The sequence below is a fragment of the Cupressus sempervirens genome, chromosome 1, assembly GCF_028749045.1.
Source record: "Cupressus sempervirens isolate cs-2001-9-10 chromosome 1, ASM2874904v1, whole genome shotgun sequence".
NCBI classification, from domain to species: Eukaryota; Viridiplantae; Streptophyta; class Pinopsida; order Cupressales; family Cupressaceae; genus Cupressus; species Cupressus sempervirens.
The window spans coordinates 136,225,077-136,242,710 of NC_143118.1; the positions used below are offsets into that span (position 1 = coordinate 136,225,077).

At 32.0% G+C, this 17,634-nt stretch overlaps 1 protein-coding gene across 1 annotated transcript; it reads left to right on the forward strand.

Annotated features, from left to right (window-relative positions):
* Positions 1–4,200: 4,200 nt before the first annotated feature.
* On the forward strand, positions 4,201–6,434 carry LOC149576541 (abietadienol/abietadienal oxidase-like). Its single transcript, XM_089794708.1, has 4 exons — positions 4,201–4,382; positions 5,092–5,413; positions 5,858–6,235; positions 6,321–6,434. Exons 1-4 carry the CDS (start codon positions 4,336–4,338, stop codon positions 6,432–6,434), a joined length of 861 nt encoding a protein of 286 aa, XP_089650834.1. The 5' UTR covers positions 4,201–4,335.
* The last annotated feature ends 11,200 nt before the right edge of the window (positions 6,435–17,634 follow it).

The window sequence follows — 17,634 nt, forward strand, 5'->3', positions numbered from 1 at the left end:
AACCATCAATGAAAGTAAGTACATCCAATCACCATCAATAAAAGTAAATTCATCCAATCACCATCAATGAAAGTAAACACCAAAAATAAATACAACATTAATAACTGCACCACTAGAGGCAAATAAAAAAAATTTGTGGAGTACATACTAGGGAGTGTCGTCATATGGTCAAACTACTTGAGTTATCTTAGACTAGTCTCTCATTAGACCACAGACCCTCAAGCATTGAGTTATTCTAGATTGGTCACTTTAGACCCCAGAACCTGAATGTGAAACATGCAGAACCAAAATACCCTCTCATGAAGATGAGGAGAACCTACTATACTTCTCACTAGGTATCATCCCATTCACATCCTTAGCTTGTACAAACACTTAAGGCACAAAATTGGTGACCCCCCCCAGATCAATTACAAAAAAGCTCTAAAAAATGAAACCCTCTGAAAGAAAAAAAAAACACAAATATGAAAGCCAAGCTTAACCTCTCATAAAAAGACAATGGGCATGAAGACTTGAAGCTCTGATACCATGTTGAAGTTGATGAAATGTCAACCCCACAACTCCCAAGAATCACTTGTATGTAAACACCTGCCGCAGAAAGAGAGAAACAAAACCTATGGAGGCTAGATTTCTCAGATCTACAAATGAGACATTCTTGATGAGCACAAAGATAAATTGCTATTATCAAAAGTGAATTAATGTTCACAAAGAAAGATCATCCTTATAAAGGAGATAAAAAATCGTAAAAGGTAAAACCTAGGTTGCATGATAATAATTAATAAAAGAATTAATTATTATATGCCTAAAGTTTAACTTAAGTAAAACATAGATAATAAGTGACTCAGCATTTAAATCAATATGATTTAATTAATAAGAAAATATTTTTATTACTCTAACACATTTTTGCATCTAAAAATATACTTTGTATTTGTGAAAGGTTATGTATGAGTGATATTGCTTAAGGACAAGAAAATTCGAGAGAGATAGATTGCGATATCCCCACCTTGACATATGATTTAATAAAAAATAACTATTATATATATAAAGTTGTAATACTAAAAGGATAAATTATATATATGAAAAATAATGATATAGCTATTATAATCACACTGCAATATTGCATAAGATATTATTATAAAACTATGAGAATAAAAATATATTAACTTATATTTAGTAAATATATTATGAAATAAAAATAAAAATATTAAATAAAATAATAAATAATAAATATATATAATTATTAATTATTAATATAATTATTATATTATTAACATAATATAATTAATATTTGTTAGAATTGGTAATCTTTCCTTGGTTGTATTTATTAAATGGGATAAACCAAGGTATCCCTTATGTTGTTTGTCCTCTAGTCCACATGTGAGGACAAGTCTTTTTTGTAATTTTTTTACTAAGGAAAATAGTTTATTCCTCCTTAAGAGGATTATGACACTTGTTATGCACACACTTATGAATGTGGCAATCATTCACTTGGGAGTTACAAACAACTCCTCTTCTCATCTCTTTATAAGAGATGCTTCTCTCTCATTCTAAACACACAATCACAATGTAGTTCATGTAATGAGCCCTATGGCTCCACATTGTCTCCTTCTCTCTCTTTCTTCATTCTTAAGCATTTGCCTCATTCATATAGTTCACAAGGGGTTTTCTTTGCTTTCTCCTTTCAAAATCCTTGTCTTCTCGTTTGTGTTGATCTTGGAAAGCTCTTATAAAATATGGTAACTATGTTCATCCAAAAATCTCTTGGATTAAATTATAATTCTTTATTTTTAGTTCATTTTGATTTTATTATTTCTAACAATATTAATAATAAAGGGACACGACTTTTAAGAATGCATATATATGTAGAATATTGACATTGAGTGGTAATCATCAGAAAAATAGAGAAAGATATCAAAGGTTTGGGTTTATAAAATAATTTTCTAGCATTACATTCTTGTATTCATTACAATTTTTAATTAGAGGATGGGCAACCCCCTCCATTCCATGGTTTCATTTTTCCAATACTAGTCATACCAATGCCCTAAGTTTCTTGATGAGTTCTTGATAAGGAAGGGGAATAGGGGACTCTTTTTTGTTTCCCTCTATTCCATTTTTTGGTAATGTTGTGAATCTATAGTTTTTCCTTTGTTTAAACTCTTTTCATCAAGGCCCTCATTTCTTGTTTGATTGGGATTTCCTTCTTGACTAGTCCTATCTTGCACATCTTCGACTCTACCTTACTCAAGTAATGGTTTTCAAATTTTCCTTGAGCTCGTGATTTTCTCTATTCAATGCCCTATATTACAATGTGTTTGTGCCTCTTTGTCAATGGATTTGGGAAAATTAGGATTCTTTTTGTATAGATCAAAAGTTTTCATGATTTTTCCACCACCTTTATCTATTAGTCATGTTTGGAGCCCTTGGTATGTTCTCTCCCCCTTCCTTCACAATGAATTTACCTTATTTGACCCAAGGGTATCCTATTAGCCCTAGTCAAAAAGTTTCTTCCATCGTGTTTCCTATTAGTCATCCCAACACTTGCTTTGCACTTTTTTGTTGTCTTTTATTTAAGAGATTTTATTTGTAAATGGATATTATATTTAATTCTATAAAAAATTTATAAGCTATATTGAAAAAAGGATTAAGATAAAGGCTTCTATATTCTAGAGATTCTATTTTTTTAAAAAAAATGTTAAATAATTATTAATATTTTTTCTAAATCATTTAATAGGTATGAGATATTGTGTTTGTGGGAAATAAGCAAGATGATGGGAGCTCTTCTCCTTCCTCATTGTTATTTTTTTATTAGCTTTCTAAAAGCCTTTTTGTTTATATATTTTGTGCTTTCTACTTTGTCTCAAAGATTGATTTTATATCTATCTACTATTTTCTAGTCCATGCCTAATATTATTTTATATAACAAATAATTTAGACACTTGCAAAATAATAATGATGTTGTTTATATGTTACAAGTATATATGCTACTAACATTTATAAGAAATGATATTAAAGACACCAATAGATATTATTGTGGATATATTCAAAATCACATATCACAAATATATATAATATTATATATATTACTAACATTTATAAGAAATGATATAAAAGACACCAATAGATATTATTGTGGATATATTCAAAATCATGTTATATCACAAATATATATAATAACCACTTTGAAAATGACATCTCTCGATTTCTCTCAAACCAATGTCTATCAATTACTATCAATTTTTTTCTTTTCCGTTTGTAATTACAGGCAAGGATCTCATAGAGTTGTCTTTAAATTAAAAACAATCATTTGTAAAAAAAAAACCAAATGTATAAGAGATAGCATTGTAGGTGTACTTAGTTCACTTAAATAAAAAATATCTATAAAAAATAGACATTTAAAAATGACATTTCTTAATTTTCCATTTACATACATTGCTATAAAAAACAAATTTTAAATTTTAAGATAAATAATTATAATATTTTACTTTGATTTCACAACTATTTAATAATGACAAAAATAAATTTTAGAAAAGTGATTAAATGTCATCAATGTAATCATATATAATATATCTCATAAAGAAAAAATATAAATGTTTAAAAATTTTAAACGATAAATGAGTGTGTAAGAGAGAGTGTCTTGGATTCAATGTAAGTTAAATCTCTCTCACCTACATTGAAGACAATCTCTCTTGATTTCTCAAACATAATTTTTTTATAAAATCTAATCTATTAAATTACAATATAAATAATAATTATTATATATTAAAACTCATATTAATTTTAATTTTAATTTTTTTATAAAAACATATAATTATAATATTTTGCTTTGACTTCTACAAATATTTAATAATGACTAAAAACCAAAACTTAAAATAGCTTTGGAAACTTATTAACTTTTTCCTTGTAGAGTTGCATCGAAAGCCTCTCAGATATCTTTTAAAAATTGCAATCATTTCATCGAATGATACGAAAGAAATGAACAATTTTGTTTTTTTAATCCACCATTTTATTGGATGGTGCGGCAGATCATTAAATCGTTTTTACCGATTACATAATTTGTACTTTATTGAGTTTCAGCTTTTAAATTGCTTGCACCAGCTCTGAAATTTATTTCCTATTCTGAAACTGGTTAGAAGTGTTAGAGAAAACATGGAAGAATCCATCTACTTTTCTCCTCTATTTTTAGTTGTGGGATATCTTTTGTTATTTTCCCTCACACTATGTTTGTTCAAGTTTAAAATCTCAAATCTGCTGTATTTTTCTAAGGAAGAGGAGAAGAAAGTACCTCCTACTTCCAAAGGTTGGCCTTTTCTTGGTCATACTCTCTTATGGTTCTATTACATGGCCAAGCCTGACCCTCTTACATTTCTTCACAAATACATACTTCCGTAAGCTTATCAACTTACTACTGAATTTGAAATTGTAGTTGTTTTTATTTTGGTTTAGATACGGGATTCAGTTGTATCAGATTTATTGATTTATGTTTTATGAGTTTGTATTTCATGACATTGAATATGATATATGTTTTATGAGCACTAGTTCACAAGAATCTATTTTTCATGAGATTGAATATATTACATAGTTCTTATTGTATTTAGGTGTGAAGTATTAAGTCTTTTTAGGAGATTGCCTAAGTGAAGTTGAGTTGGAGTAGTATGGGTGACATCCCAAGAAGATCCAATGTCTCACCTATGTTAGCTTCGCCTAGATACACAAAGTGTTATTTGTACCGTTTGTCAGGAGAGATGGCTTCTTGTGAACCACTACTAATGAAAGGTGGGTCAATGAGTTTGACTCAAAAACTTTGTAAGATATTAGACCTTCCTAGAAGATCACCTATTGATCATTGAGTGCGCTTGAGTTGGAGTAGTATTGAGAAGGGTGACATTTATAGAAAGACCCAATGCTTCTCCTGTGTGAGCATCACCTAGATGCAATAAGAGCTATGTGTATAACCATTTGTCATGAGAGATGGGTTCTTGTGAACCTCCACTCATGAAACATCTTGAATCAAAATAATATCAAGATCAGACTTTTTTATTAAAATACCTCCTACAAATATTTATGTACCGTATTTGGTTTTGATTGTAATTGCAGACATGGTGAAATGGTTACGTGCAATCTATTTGGAAGGCCAACGGTTGTGTCTGTGGATCCTGACTTCAACAAGTTTGTTTTGCAAAATGAAGGACGATTGTTCAAAGCAAGTTACTTCAAATCACTTCATGATCTGATGGGTAAGTTTAGTATGTTATCAGTCACAGGAGATCTGCACAGACAACTCCATGGAAGTGCTGTTAATTTACTAACCAATGAAAAGTTGAGAAGAAATTTCATTCCTGCCCTTCAAGTTGTATTCAAGCAAACCATGACAAAGTGGGAAGCAAGAGAATTAGTTCTTCAAACAGAGTGCAAGAGGGCAAGTATATTTATTCATTTGTCTAGTTTTAGCTTTTTTCCCTGGATTTTCATTATTTTTCAATGGCGATGTGCTGTTGAATCACTGCAATTTAGAAAAAAATATATTGAATTATTCAGTTGTATATTAGAATTCAATTGCTTTAAATTTATTTATATCAAAGTTGTAGATTATATTCTTTGATCTATTATCAAGATTTAAGAAACATAATTTATTTGTATCAAAGTTTCATATTACATTCCTTTATCTATTATCAAGATTTAAGAGACATAATTTATTTATATCAATGTTTCAGACAGTTCTAGAGATTAAATTTCAACGTTGATGAAAACAAATTCTACACTATTGAATCTAGAAATATAATACAATAGCCATTATAGACTATAGAAATCCAATATTTCAGACTAATATTGGGCTTTTGGGCTCTTTTTTAAACATGTGCAGTTAGTTTTGAATGTGATGGCCAAGCACTTGCTAAATGTGTCAGAAGATATAGAAACAGATGAGCTCTGCAGTCTCATGACAGATTTGATAAATGGGATTGTTTCAGTTCCATTAGAGATACTGGGTTGTGCTTATGCAAGAGGATTGAGAGCCAGAAGGATTTTGAGTGGCAAGTTTTACAAGCTCATGGATGAGAGGAAAATAAATCCTCGAGATGATTTGCTATCTAAGCTTGTAAATGAGGAGAATCTTCCAAAGGAGATTGCTGCTGACTTTCTTTTTATTTTGCTGGTTGCAAGCTATGAGACTGCCTCTAGAACAATGGCTATAGCTATTCATTTCCTTTCTCATTCTAAAGAAGCCTTAGACCAACTTACGGTAAGTTAAACTACTTTTAATAATCAGTTGAATGATTTATCAGTAAGTGCTTCATTTATTCTTACCCTTTTGTATGTATTCGCAGGAGGAGCATGAAACAATTCAAAAAGATAGAGGAGATGAGAAACTTCAGTGGGAAGACTATAAAAAGATGAAGTTCACTCAATGTGTATGTAATTTTTCTAAGAACCATGATTAATTTGAACATGATCAGTAGATATTTTTGAGAAACAAAATGTTTCTTTGTAATTTTCTTTTTAAAAACGATTAAAAAATAACTCATTTGTAATTTTCTTTTAAAAACAATTAATATAGATTCATATAAACTGAATTATTTTGAATAAAAATTGACAAAGGTCACATATTATATTCAAGATTCTACTAGAAAGAAAGGAACAATTGCAAAGCATATGATTAATTATCTTGGCTACCATATATAAGTTCAATTATTTATATATATCGATAAATAATTAGTTGAGAAGCTTACAATTTAAAGATACGTTGTAGGCTCATCTCAATTGAAATGAGATATTAATATTAAGAAGTGAAATATTAATATCAATTTTTATTGGTCAGATTATAAACGAATCTCTTCGGTTGTCAAGCATAGCAGTAGGGCTTGTAAGAGAAACAACACAAGAAGTTACAGCTAAAGGTAATATTCATGCACTGCCATTCTACACATATTTTTAGCCTATTCTTTATATTTCAATTATTTTGAAATCTTTTTCTTACTTTTTGTATTCTCAGGCTATGTGATACCTAAAGGATGGGGAGTAATGACATTTTTCTATGCGGTCCATATGAATGGAAAACTCTATAACGATCCTCTCAAATTCCATCCCTGGCGTTGGCAAGAAAAAGATAAAGTAAAAACTACTGATGAATCATATATATAATTATTTATATTAATTTTATCATTATCTTCTTTTCTCTTAATACATAAATTTTATTTATAAAGTAAAAATATCTAGTTATAGATCGGATGAAATTGAGTAGTCATTTTCTTGTTGAATTAGCTCATTTTTCCATCACAGCTCACTGTATTTATTAAAAAACTTTTGTTAATTTTACTTGTTAATAATTCTCAGTATTTATGTAGGAAGAACTACTGTGGAAGAACTATGATATGCTATTTTCTCCATTTGGAGGAGGAAGGCGGTTGTGTCCAGGAGCTGACTTGGCTAGAATGAGCATTTCTTTTTTTCTTCACTATTTTGTAACAAAATTTAGGTAAGAAGGGTTTGTTCAGATATAAGTTTAGAATTTTTGTAAAAAATTATATTTTAAATTTTGATTTGTACAGATGATTTTGAAAGTCTATTTTTTGAGTAGTAGAAGATATTTTTTACAGCAAGTCAAATTGTGATATTGCTATGAGGATTCAACTGTGTAGGTTTTGAGTCATTGATTGACCCATGTTTTATGAGTAGTGGTTCAGGCGGACCCATCTTTCATGAGAATGAATGAAATAACACATCCCAGTACTATTCCAGCTCTAGCTGGCTTAATTATGGAGTTTCCTCCATGGTTAAGAAATCTCATAGTTAAGCTTGCTAGAGTTGGAGTAGTACTGGGATGAGTGTTAAGTATTCCATTCATTCTCATGAGAGATGGGTTAGTGTGACCCAGAAAAACAAAAATGGCTGCTATTCATCCTGCTTAGGTGATTCGCTTGGCCTGGCCAATTTTTGCCGACATTTGGTTACCAAAAAATCATCAAATATTTTTACATATCTCATGGATTTATTGTTTATGTATGTTAGGCTTTAGCTTCTATTTGATGATATTATAGTGTGTTTAAGTTACATTCAATAAAAGGTGTTTGAAATAAGTCTTAAATCATTAAAATCTCTAGATTTCAAGGGTCTTTCCACTTTGTCCATTGGTAACCTAGGAGAGTCCAATCAGCCTTGCCCATCTATCCAATTCGAATTTTAGTTCTTTGCTGTGAACCACTACTCATGAAACATAGGTCAATGAGTTTGACTGAAAACCTACACATTTGAATCAGTCTATTTTTTTAATAGAACATATAGATCTTATTGTATTTATAATATAAAACTAATAGATTCTATCAAAAATGTTTGAACTAGCCCTCCTTAATTAATTCTTTTTTAACATAATTTTTTAAGACTTCAATCATTATATATTCTAAAAAAATGTATTTTTAGATAAAAAATCAAGATATATAAAACGTATAATATATTAATATGAGATTAGTAAAATTTTAAACATACCATCTAAACAGTTCAAAATATTTTAGATTCAAATACTTTCTTAGTGAAGTGTGAAGAAATTGTTGCAGGTGGGAGATTGTTAAGGAGGGGAGAATCACTTTCTTTCCTATTCCTCACATGGAAGGTGGTCTGCCCATTCGTCTCTTTGCCAAGAGGCCAACTTCCATGGAATAAATATAGCTATTTAACACTTTATGGTGTTATTGGTAGTTTGGTTGAAAATGGTGGTGGGACAGACAAATATAAGCTGTACTATATAAGCTATTTCAAACTCATGGACGGTCACACGACTGTAGCTTTTATGTAGTGATAAGATAATCCTTGTTTTGTGCATTGTACATTGCTCTAAGTTTCCTTGAACTGTGTTATCCATTCTATGTTATGCTATGCATGGCTTTTTTTACCATATTTGTGCTTCTTGTTCGATTGATCAGCAGGGACGAGTTGATCTATATCCCTCTCGCAAGCCAATAAAAGTTCAAATGCTTTTAAAATTGACTTTTCTAATATTTGAAAGTAAGATATTATAATGATGATTTTATATCAATACTAATTTGCAATTAATTAATTGTTAAGAAGTGCTAAGAGTTTGGTTTAAGATTAGACTCTTTTAGTTACTTTAATATCAAATATATTATGGTTAGCTACATCAATATAATATACGTACAAAATTATTCATCTAGACTTCTAAGTCAAATAAGTTAAATAATGTATCATTAACTATCTTTAAAGTGATTGGTTTAATACACAAGTTCATTTATTGACTAAATATCTATTACTGCTCACCCCACCAATTAAGAAAGTTAGCATAGTTCATTACGTATTAAGAGGGGAACACGTATGTTAACTTTTCTTTCAAGGTAAAGGATTGAGGATCATTTACATTTGGACCATAGTATTAACTTTTCTTTTAGGGTAAAGGATTGAGGATCATTTACATTTCCATAATGCCAACTTTTCTTTTAGGGTAAAGAATTGAAGATCATTTACATTTCCATACGTAGTCTTTTATGTGAGATATATGGAACTTTGTGATGTCTCTTTAGGAATATAGGCTAGTTTTTGGAAATATTTATCACATAACAAAATCAATAGTTATTAATGACACACATAAATTAACTTGCAAAGGAAAAAAATGCAAAGATGAGAGAGACAAAAATGCCACAAGAAAAGGTAGACAAAACTTCAAAGGAGGGATGGAGGGAGGAAGGGAGGGAGGGGGAGAGAGAATTAAGTACGGGTCATTAAGTCTCAAGAAGGGGACTTCCCTTTTAGGTCCTAGCATTTAAGAATTTTAAGTTGAGACCCCCTTTAATATTTTACTGAAGCCTTAAGTCATTTCCCTAAGTCAAGCAGTCCTTTATTTACTTTAGCTAAGTCTTTCCTTTGTTTTATATGATAGAGAGGGTCCTTATCACTTTTTCTATCGAAGGTCTATGTGTCTTATTCTTATTTGCATCATCATCTCATGATGATGAAGCCATAGGGCCCATTGTGTTCATGGGATGGTGAAGCTATATCATTTATCATGTTCTTTTTCACCAACATCATTCGTTAAAACTTTATGTTATATCCTTTGTGTTTTATGGTTAAAGATTGATCTACTAAAGTCTCCTTATTTCTACACTTGGTAAAATTGGATGGTAATCTTTTAATGTGTAAGTGAAGATGCCCAAAAATACTTCATGTCATTTTTTCCTAGTAGTTATATCTTTAAGAAGATCGATGGGTATCGTGATATGTGATAAAAAGTGATTGTGTTTATATTACTTAGGATTATGAGATGTCACCACATGTCTTGGGCTAGTGAGTGAGTGTGAGGTGGCATTGAGGAAGGTCATAGGTAGCAATTGATGGTTAGTTGGGTTCTTGGTAAATTTTCTTCATGTTTTCATCGACGATTTATATTAAAGATAAAGTGCAAGAAACTAATGATCTCATATGTTAGTACATGGTAGAAATCAATAGCGAACTTATAATCTAATGATAAATGTTCTTGATGTTTATGTAGCCCTTGTGTCTCTATGAAAGTAAAATTCCTATTAACATCAACAACTATTGTGATCCCATGATAAAGGATGCATGATGGTTATCTAGCCTAAGGTCATGAGAATGAGACAAGTGTCCCTAGAAATCAACGCTTAAGATATAGTGGGTTGAGAACTTATCTTAGTGCTTTTTATGATTTGGTGAATTCTTATTGGTCTATTGTTTGTCTCATTTAGTGAGTTGGTGGTCAAAGTAAGTTGGACTTCCCACAATCATCTAGTGGTGTTGATTTAGTAAAGATCTATAGTGGAGATTCAAACTGCTAAACTTAAGGTTTCTAAGTTGTTTGTTTGCTTGAATGAACTAGTGGTGGATAAAGTAGCTGATATGGTAATAATTTTTTATGAATGAGTCATTTATTGATTCATTCTACATTCTTTAGGGTCTCAAAAATGCTCTAAAGTTGTCTAGCTAGTCCAAGAAGAATTTGTCATACACAATTCAATGTTGTGGTGTGCAAAAAGTTTATAAGTATGGTTTTCATTCTTTGAGTTAGTTTATCTAATTTCTAGGTGAATTATTTGTATTTATGTGAGGAATTGTAGGTATTTGGCTAATAAAGGGTTGTGGTATCATGAATTTATGAAATTGGGAGGGTTTTGTCCAAAATAAATATTTTAAGGTCAAAATATCCTAGTTTTTTGACTTAAAATTGATTCTATAGGAAGCCCTAAAAATTAACCATGCCTCCCTCAAGATAACACTCAAGCCATAGGTATTACCTCAAGAGAAATATATTTGAGAATTTCTTAGATCAATTGAAGAACTCCACAAATGAAAAATATAATGGGTCGAACCAAGTTTAGGGTTGAAAGGTTGATGAAGGATTGTACAATAAAAATGACCATATTTCAAATGCTTTTGTACTAGTAAAGTTTTTAGATGTATTTAGGAAGTTCTATGGATAGACCAACTTTGCAAACCTAACATCCAATACTTGGAAAATCATTTGGGAAAAATGGTAGTTCCAAATGTGTTCCTCAATGGAGAGTTGTTGTTGTCAATTGCAGAGAGGTATGATTTAGTTGCAAGGGTTGTAAAGGATAATATCAGTGAGCCAATTTTGAGGGTCAAAAAAGAAGAAATCCAAGGATGTTTGAAACTATATGCCAATAAATTTTATAAATCACTATTGAAGGGCATAACCTCCACACACTTCTTAACATAGCAACATGTCTAATATGAGGCCATGAAATAAAAAATTCTTGCAAAGTAGCCATCCAAGGTCCCTGCCATCCAAGCTTACTCTACATAGTTCTCCAACAAGCTGAAGCCACCTCAAAATTTAGCAGTAGACGATCAATAGATTCTTCCCCTTTATTACACATACCACATATAGATGAGCCATAAAATCCTAATCTTTTCCTCCTTTCCCCTATTAGAATCCTTCCTTACACTGCAAGCCAAGCAAATGAGCCAACTTTTGGAAGACAATCCTTATGCCAACATAAATCTCTAGCCTCAAATGTGGCCAATCTCCTCTGTGCCAACGATTCATAACCTAGTTTAACTGAGTGCTCCTTTGAAGATGAAGCACACCATTTAACTTCATCTTCCTCATCAACTAGAAAAAATTTCTTTAACAAGAACGAAGCCTTCAAATAGGCTTGTTGTTGAATAGATAACCCCTTGACTCTCCACTCCTTCCACTTCCATTCTTTCCTAAGGGGACCTTCAATTTCAAACACATAGTCTCAAATATTCACACTCCATCCATCACACAAAACTCTCTTCAAATTCTCATCTTGACACTCTTCTTTGAGCATTGCATAACCATTCCATGAGTCATCCCAAAAGAGAGCTTTCCTACCATCTCCAATACTCCATGAGACATGATTAGAGACCACATCTCTATAGGAGATAATAAAATTCATGATAGCCGATCCTTTAATAGGATTTTGAATTGTCAGAATAGTTTCCCCATCATTTGAATCCAAATATTTGGCTCTTAATATTTTAGTCTATAATTGATCAAGGTACCCATAAATCTGCCAAACAAGTTTTGACCCAAGAGCTAAATTCATTAAATTCCAATCCCTTAACCTTGCATCACCCCATTTTTTTGGTTGACATATTTTATCCCAACTTAGCAAAGCTATCCTATCACTCTCCAATGAACCATTCCAAAAGAATTTCCTCATTTTTTATTCAATACCCTAATTAACTTTTGTATGAATGTTTAAACACATCACTGAGAAAATATGAACCACAGAAACAACCAACTTCAACATCAAAATACACCCTATTGAGGTTAACCATCTCCCTTTAACCATCTCTCTTCCCATCTTCCATCCTTTTCAAACATTTCTCCACCAAACCTTTCCATAGATCAACCCTATTTCTCCCTTGAAACAAAGGAATCCCAAGATATTTCATTGGCAAAATCCCACATCAAATATTCAAGATCCTACAAATAGCTCTTTGCTTACACTAGGGGGTATTAAAGAAGAAAATTTCAGATTTATTCCAATTTATTTTCTAGCCTGAAGCTTTACCATATAAATCTTCATTAACATGGCCTCCCTTTCTGAACCTTCCCTTGCTAAAAAAGTGTCATCCACAAGCTATAGATGAGAGACAACCTTCACCCCTTCAACAATCTTTACACCTTTCCATAGCTCATCCCTTCTTTTACCAATTAGTCTTCCCAAAAACTCTACCAAAATGATAAAGAGAAACGGGGAAAAACAGTCCCCTTGTCTTAAAAACTTTTCTCGATTCATAAAACCTTGAGGACTACCATTAACCATAACTGAAAATTGAGTTGTTGAGATGTAGATCTTATAACCCATTTGATCCATCTAAATTCAAACCCAAACTTATCCAGAACCCTTACCAGAAAATTTCTATCCACTTCATCATAAGCCCACTTAATGTCTAATTTAACCATCATCTTATATATCCATCTTCTTTAACCTTATAGAATGAATCATTTTATGATCAATTATCACCCCTTCATAAATAGACCTTCCTAGGGAGAAGCCAATTCACCACACTAAGAATCCTCTTGACTCGATTAGCAATGACGTTTGAAACAAAGTTTACTTCAGTGGAAAATATTCTCCAAATGGCTAATCTTACTCATTGGGGACCTTGAATTTGGCAATTTTTTTGACACTTTAGGGGTGGTGATGTCACCGCAATTTATGAAAATTGGGTCACATGCTAAGAGAAATCACCAATACTGATACATTATTATTTTTAATTTGATGATGACTTCGCTAATGGAATCTAATCTTTCCATGTGGTAAACTAAATGATTTCACCCACAAATTCCAAGGCATGCCTTAATAGATGGTCACATTCACCAATCTATGCAAAAACTTTAAGTCGAGTTATATGTAAATTATATATATTTGAAAAGTGTCTCTATTTTGGAGACTTTCTAAGAAATTATGAAAGGTGCTTCCCTTAGTACCATAAACTCATAACAAAAACAAAGAAATAATAGCAAATGCGAGAACAAAATATGGACTTCTTATTTGTGCCACAAATGTGGTATTACAAAATTCACAAGTACAATATTCTAACCCACATGGGCACCTTTAGTACAATAATTTGCAATACAAGCTGCGAACTATCACCTAGAGCTGTCCTAGACAATGTTTAGGCCTTTCTTAAATAGGCAGTTCTATGACGCCTGGGAAGGTTCCAGATGCTCAAACTTAATACCTAGGGTTGATAGACCCTAGAAATACACATAGAGTTGGCCAAATACAATTTTGACAAATTATTTTATAAATTTTTGTAGCCAAAATTTGGAAGGCCATAACTCACAAACTGTTGCTCTGATTGGCTATTATAACCACTTTTTGGAAACACCAGCTCGTGATCTATAGGCTTGGAATGGTACTAGTACCCTTCCATTGAGTTCTCGAACCTCATCTGAGCACTCTAAGGCCTCCAATGGTGAGCCTGAAGATTTATTTGCAAATTTTTCCACCAAAAATCCATAATAACTTCTTTGATACTAATGCTTGAGCAATGGGATTTTTTATGGTAGGCTTACAACTCTAAAATGAACCTTCCTGTAGAAAATGAGAACATTCCTAGCTCGTATGATAAACTTACTAGAAATAGAAAGCTCCTAGAAATAGCAACCTCCCTATCTATTGGTCCTTATTAAAATAGAAAAGACTGAAAATAAAAATATTTTTGGGTGATGCAAGATTGCTCATACACCCAGGATGCTCCTGCATCAGAAACTTTTTATCCAGGTTCTAATCTTTGGCTTGAAATAGATTATATTGTGGACAAGTGTTGTTATTTCAAAAACTTTCTTTGCAACTTGTTGTACTTTAACTTTTTAGCTCGAAATGGGATTTAGACCATTGATTTAGGATCATCTAACTATCATTAAAAAGGGTTATCGTATCTTGGATGATATAAATATAGGGTTTCTATATATTTTTACTTTTGGTCACGATTTTGGAAATAATTAAAGATTCGCCACCGTTTTACAAAATTTTCAAATGATGAAAAAAAAATCGCCAATGAAATTCCTTTTTTCCTATTTTGAAAAATAAAATCACCAATTCAAATTAAAAATTTTCCCCTAAAATAATGTTGGATTCACCATGATTTTATATATTTTTCCAAAAGGGGGTTTCTTAAAGTTATCCTTGGAACTTTGAAATTATCTTATACAGTGTATTGCACAACACAATATGACTAAAACCTTCAAAATTCTTTACATCATCCTTCTTTGGCACTAAAGTACTGAAAGTATTATCCAATTCTTTTAACATAAAACCTCCCTTTCTAGATTCCTCCACCACCTCCCACACATCCTGGGCCAAAAAATCTCAAAAGGCTTTGAAAAACCTTGTAGAGAATCCATCTAGACCAAGTCTTTTGTCCCTACCCAACCCTTTCAAAGCTTGAAATACCTCATCTTTTGAAACTTCAGCATACAACATCCTATTCCATTCTAAGATTACTTTTTGTGGGATACATTTCAAAACCTCATTCAAGCCCTCATCATCCCCAACATCTTGTGTTCTTTTCCTTTGAAAAAATGAGACAACCTCCTCTTTTATCATTTTTTCATCCTTTAACAAACCCCCTTCCATATTTCCAATAGAGAAAATCTTAAAATGTGCATGACTTACCTTGACCGAATTGTGAAAAAACTTTGTATTTATATTCCCCTTACTAAGCCAAGTTTCTCTAGATTTTTGACGCTAAAAGATCTCTTCCCTTGCTAAAATACCTTCATATTCTTTACAAAGTGCCCTTTCTTCCTAAAAATCCTCCTCTCTCATTCCTTGGATGATTACCTTCTCATTTAAAGTTTTGAAAGACTACTCCAAATCCAACTTCTTTTTAAATATATTTTGAAAGGACTCACTATTCCAAAGTTTCATTTGCTCTTTCAAAAACTATAATTTCTTAAAGAAAATAAAAGCTTTATTTCCTTCAAAGAATGGTGCATAATTCCACCACCTTCTCACCAAATCCTTAAAACCTTCAACCCTTAGCCACATAGCCTCAAACATGAAAGGACATCTTTCTTGAGATGAATCTTCTTGGATGCTTAGGCCAATAGGAAAATGGTTCAAGCCATGAATTGGCAAGATTTTCACTTCCACCGTCCAATTGGTATTAGTCCAAACTCCATATACTAAGAATCTATCTAGTTTTTCCACAATGTTGACAAAACCTACTCTTCTATTAGTTCATGTAAACTCCCACTTTTTGAAAGGAATATCCACTAACGGATTTTCCATAACAAAGTTTGTGAAGTTATCTTGACTTGCCTACCTCCATTCTCTCCCTCCTATTTTTTATTTAGGGATAGAAGATTGCATTAAAATCACCTCCTAACACCACCATTTCATCACTTAGAATCTCAAAAACCCCCTTCAAAGTTTTCCATAACACCCTCTTCTCCCTATTCTGAGAAGGCCCATACATATTGATAACATTAAAGTCTATTCCAAGTTGTTTTGTCTTTACCTTCAACCATTTCCAATTAAAACTTTGCTACATTACAATTAATGAAGCATACTCCATTTTCCACAAAATCCCTAAGCCTTCTGAGGCTCTTAGAGCTTCCATCCATTCAATATTCCATCTTCCAAACCTTTTATTCATTCCACCAATATCCTCTAATTTAATCTTATTTTCTTGAAATATAACAAGATCCTTTCTCACTTGATTAAGCGAATCTTTTCAGGGGAATTACAACCCCTGACATTCCATGAAAGAAGCTTCATCTCCTTTGAAAAGAGGTAGACCCTTTGTTCGCTTTCAATTTTCTTTGTCCTTTTGCACTACCATAAATTTGGATTAAAGCAACTAAAGTCCTTCCTTTCAAGGATTTTGACTCTCCCCTACCTTAATCTTTTGGGTTCTCCTCTCTAATAGAGATAGAGTTATTTTCTCCTACATCAAAATAATATCTGAGAGTCCTAAAAAATCCTCTATTGACCCTTCCATCTCTTCCTCTACCAGATCATTCTCCTCTGACTCTTCCCCAAATCCTTCTTCATCATTAAAGGAGCTTTCTAAATTTCTTCTTGGAGAAATTTCTAAATCTTTCATCCTGATGTCTTCTAAACCTTCAAAATTTCCATTAAGAAACATATCTCCCTCTAAATCATCTAAATAGACCACGTCTCCTTATTAGGATTTTCCATTCTTCCCTTCAAACTCAACTCCCAATCAAGACTAGGTTCCTTAACTTTGTCCTGTCGAGGAGAACTAACTTCTACAACTTCTAAACTCATCTCTCCCCCTTTGAAGTTGGTCATTTCACCCTATTTATCCCTTTCACTTCCCATCAAAACCTTTTCCAACCCTTTCTCTCTTACACCATCTTCCCTTGAAACCTCCTTCACTCCTCAAGATTGCAATCCTTCACTATTTCATTTTTCACCCAGCCTTCCCCCCATATTCCCAATCCATTCATTATTCATAATTGATTTCACAACCAAATCAAATTTCCATTCAACATTCCTTGATAATTAATATTCCCTGGTATTCCTTTCCTTTATTTATAGAGGAAGCTTCAAACAACATCAATGCTCTATTTTGAAGCTTCTCCGCCTATTTCTCTTTCAACCTTCCTTTCATAGAGAAGCTATCTAAATCATGTTCTTAACTAAG

Excerpts from the sequence above, each read along its gene's own strand:
- LOC149576541 (XM_089794708.1), top strand. The coding sequence starts at position 4,336 with ATGGCCAAGCCTGACCCTCTTACATTTCTTCACAAATACATACTTCC. Across the intron at positions 4,383-5,091 it reads CTTCACAAATACATACTTCC|ACATGGTGAAATGGTTACGT; the intron begins GTAAGCTTATCA and ends TTGTAATTGCAG. Across the intron at positions 6,236-6,320 it reads AAGCCTTAGACCAACTTACG|GAGGAGCATGAAACAATTCA; the intron begins GTAAGTTAAACT and ends ATGTATTCGCAG.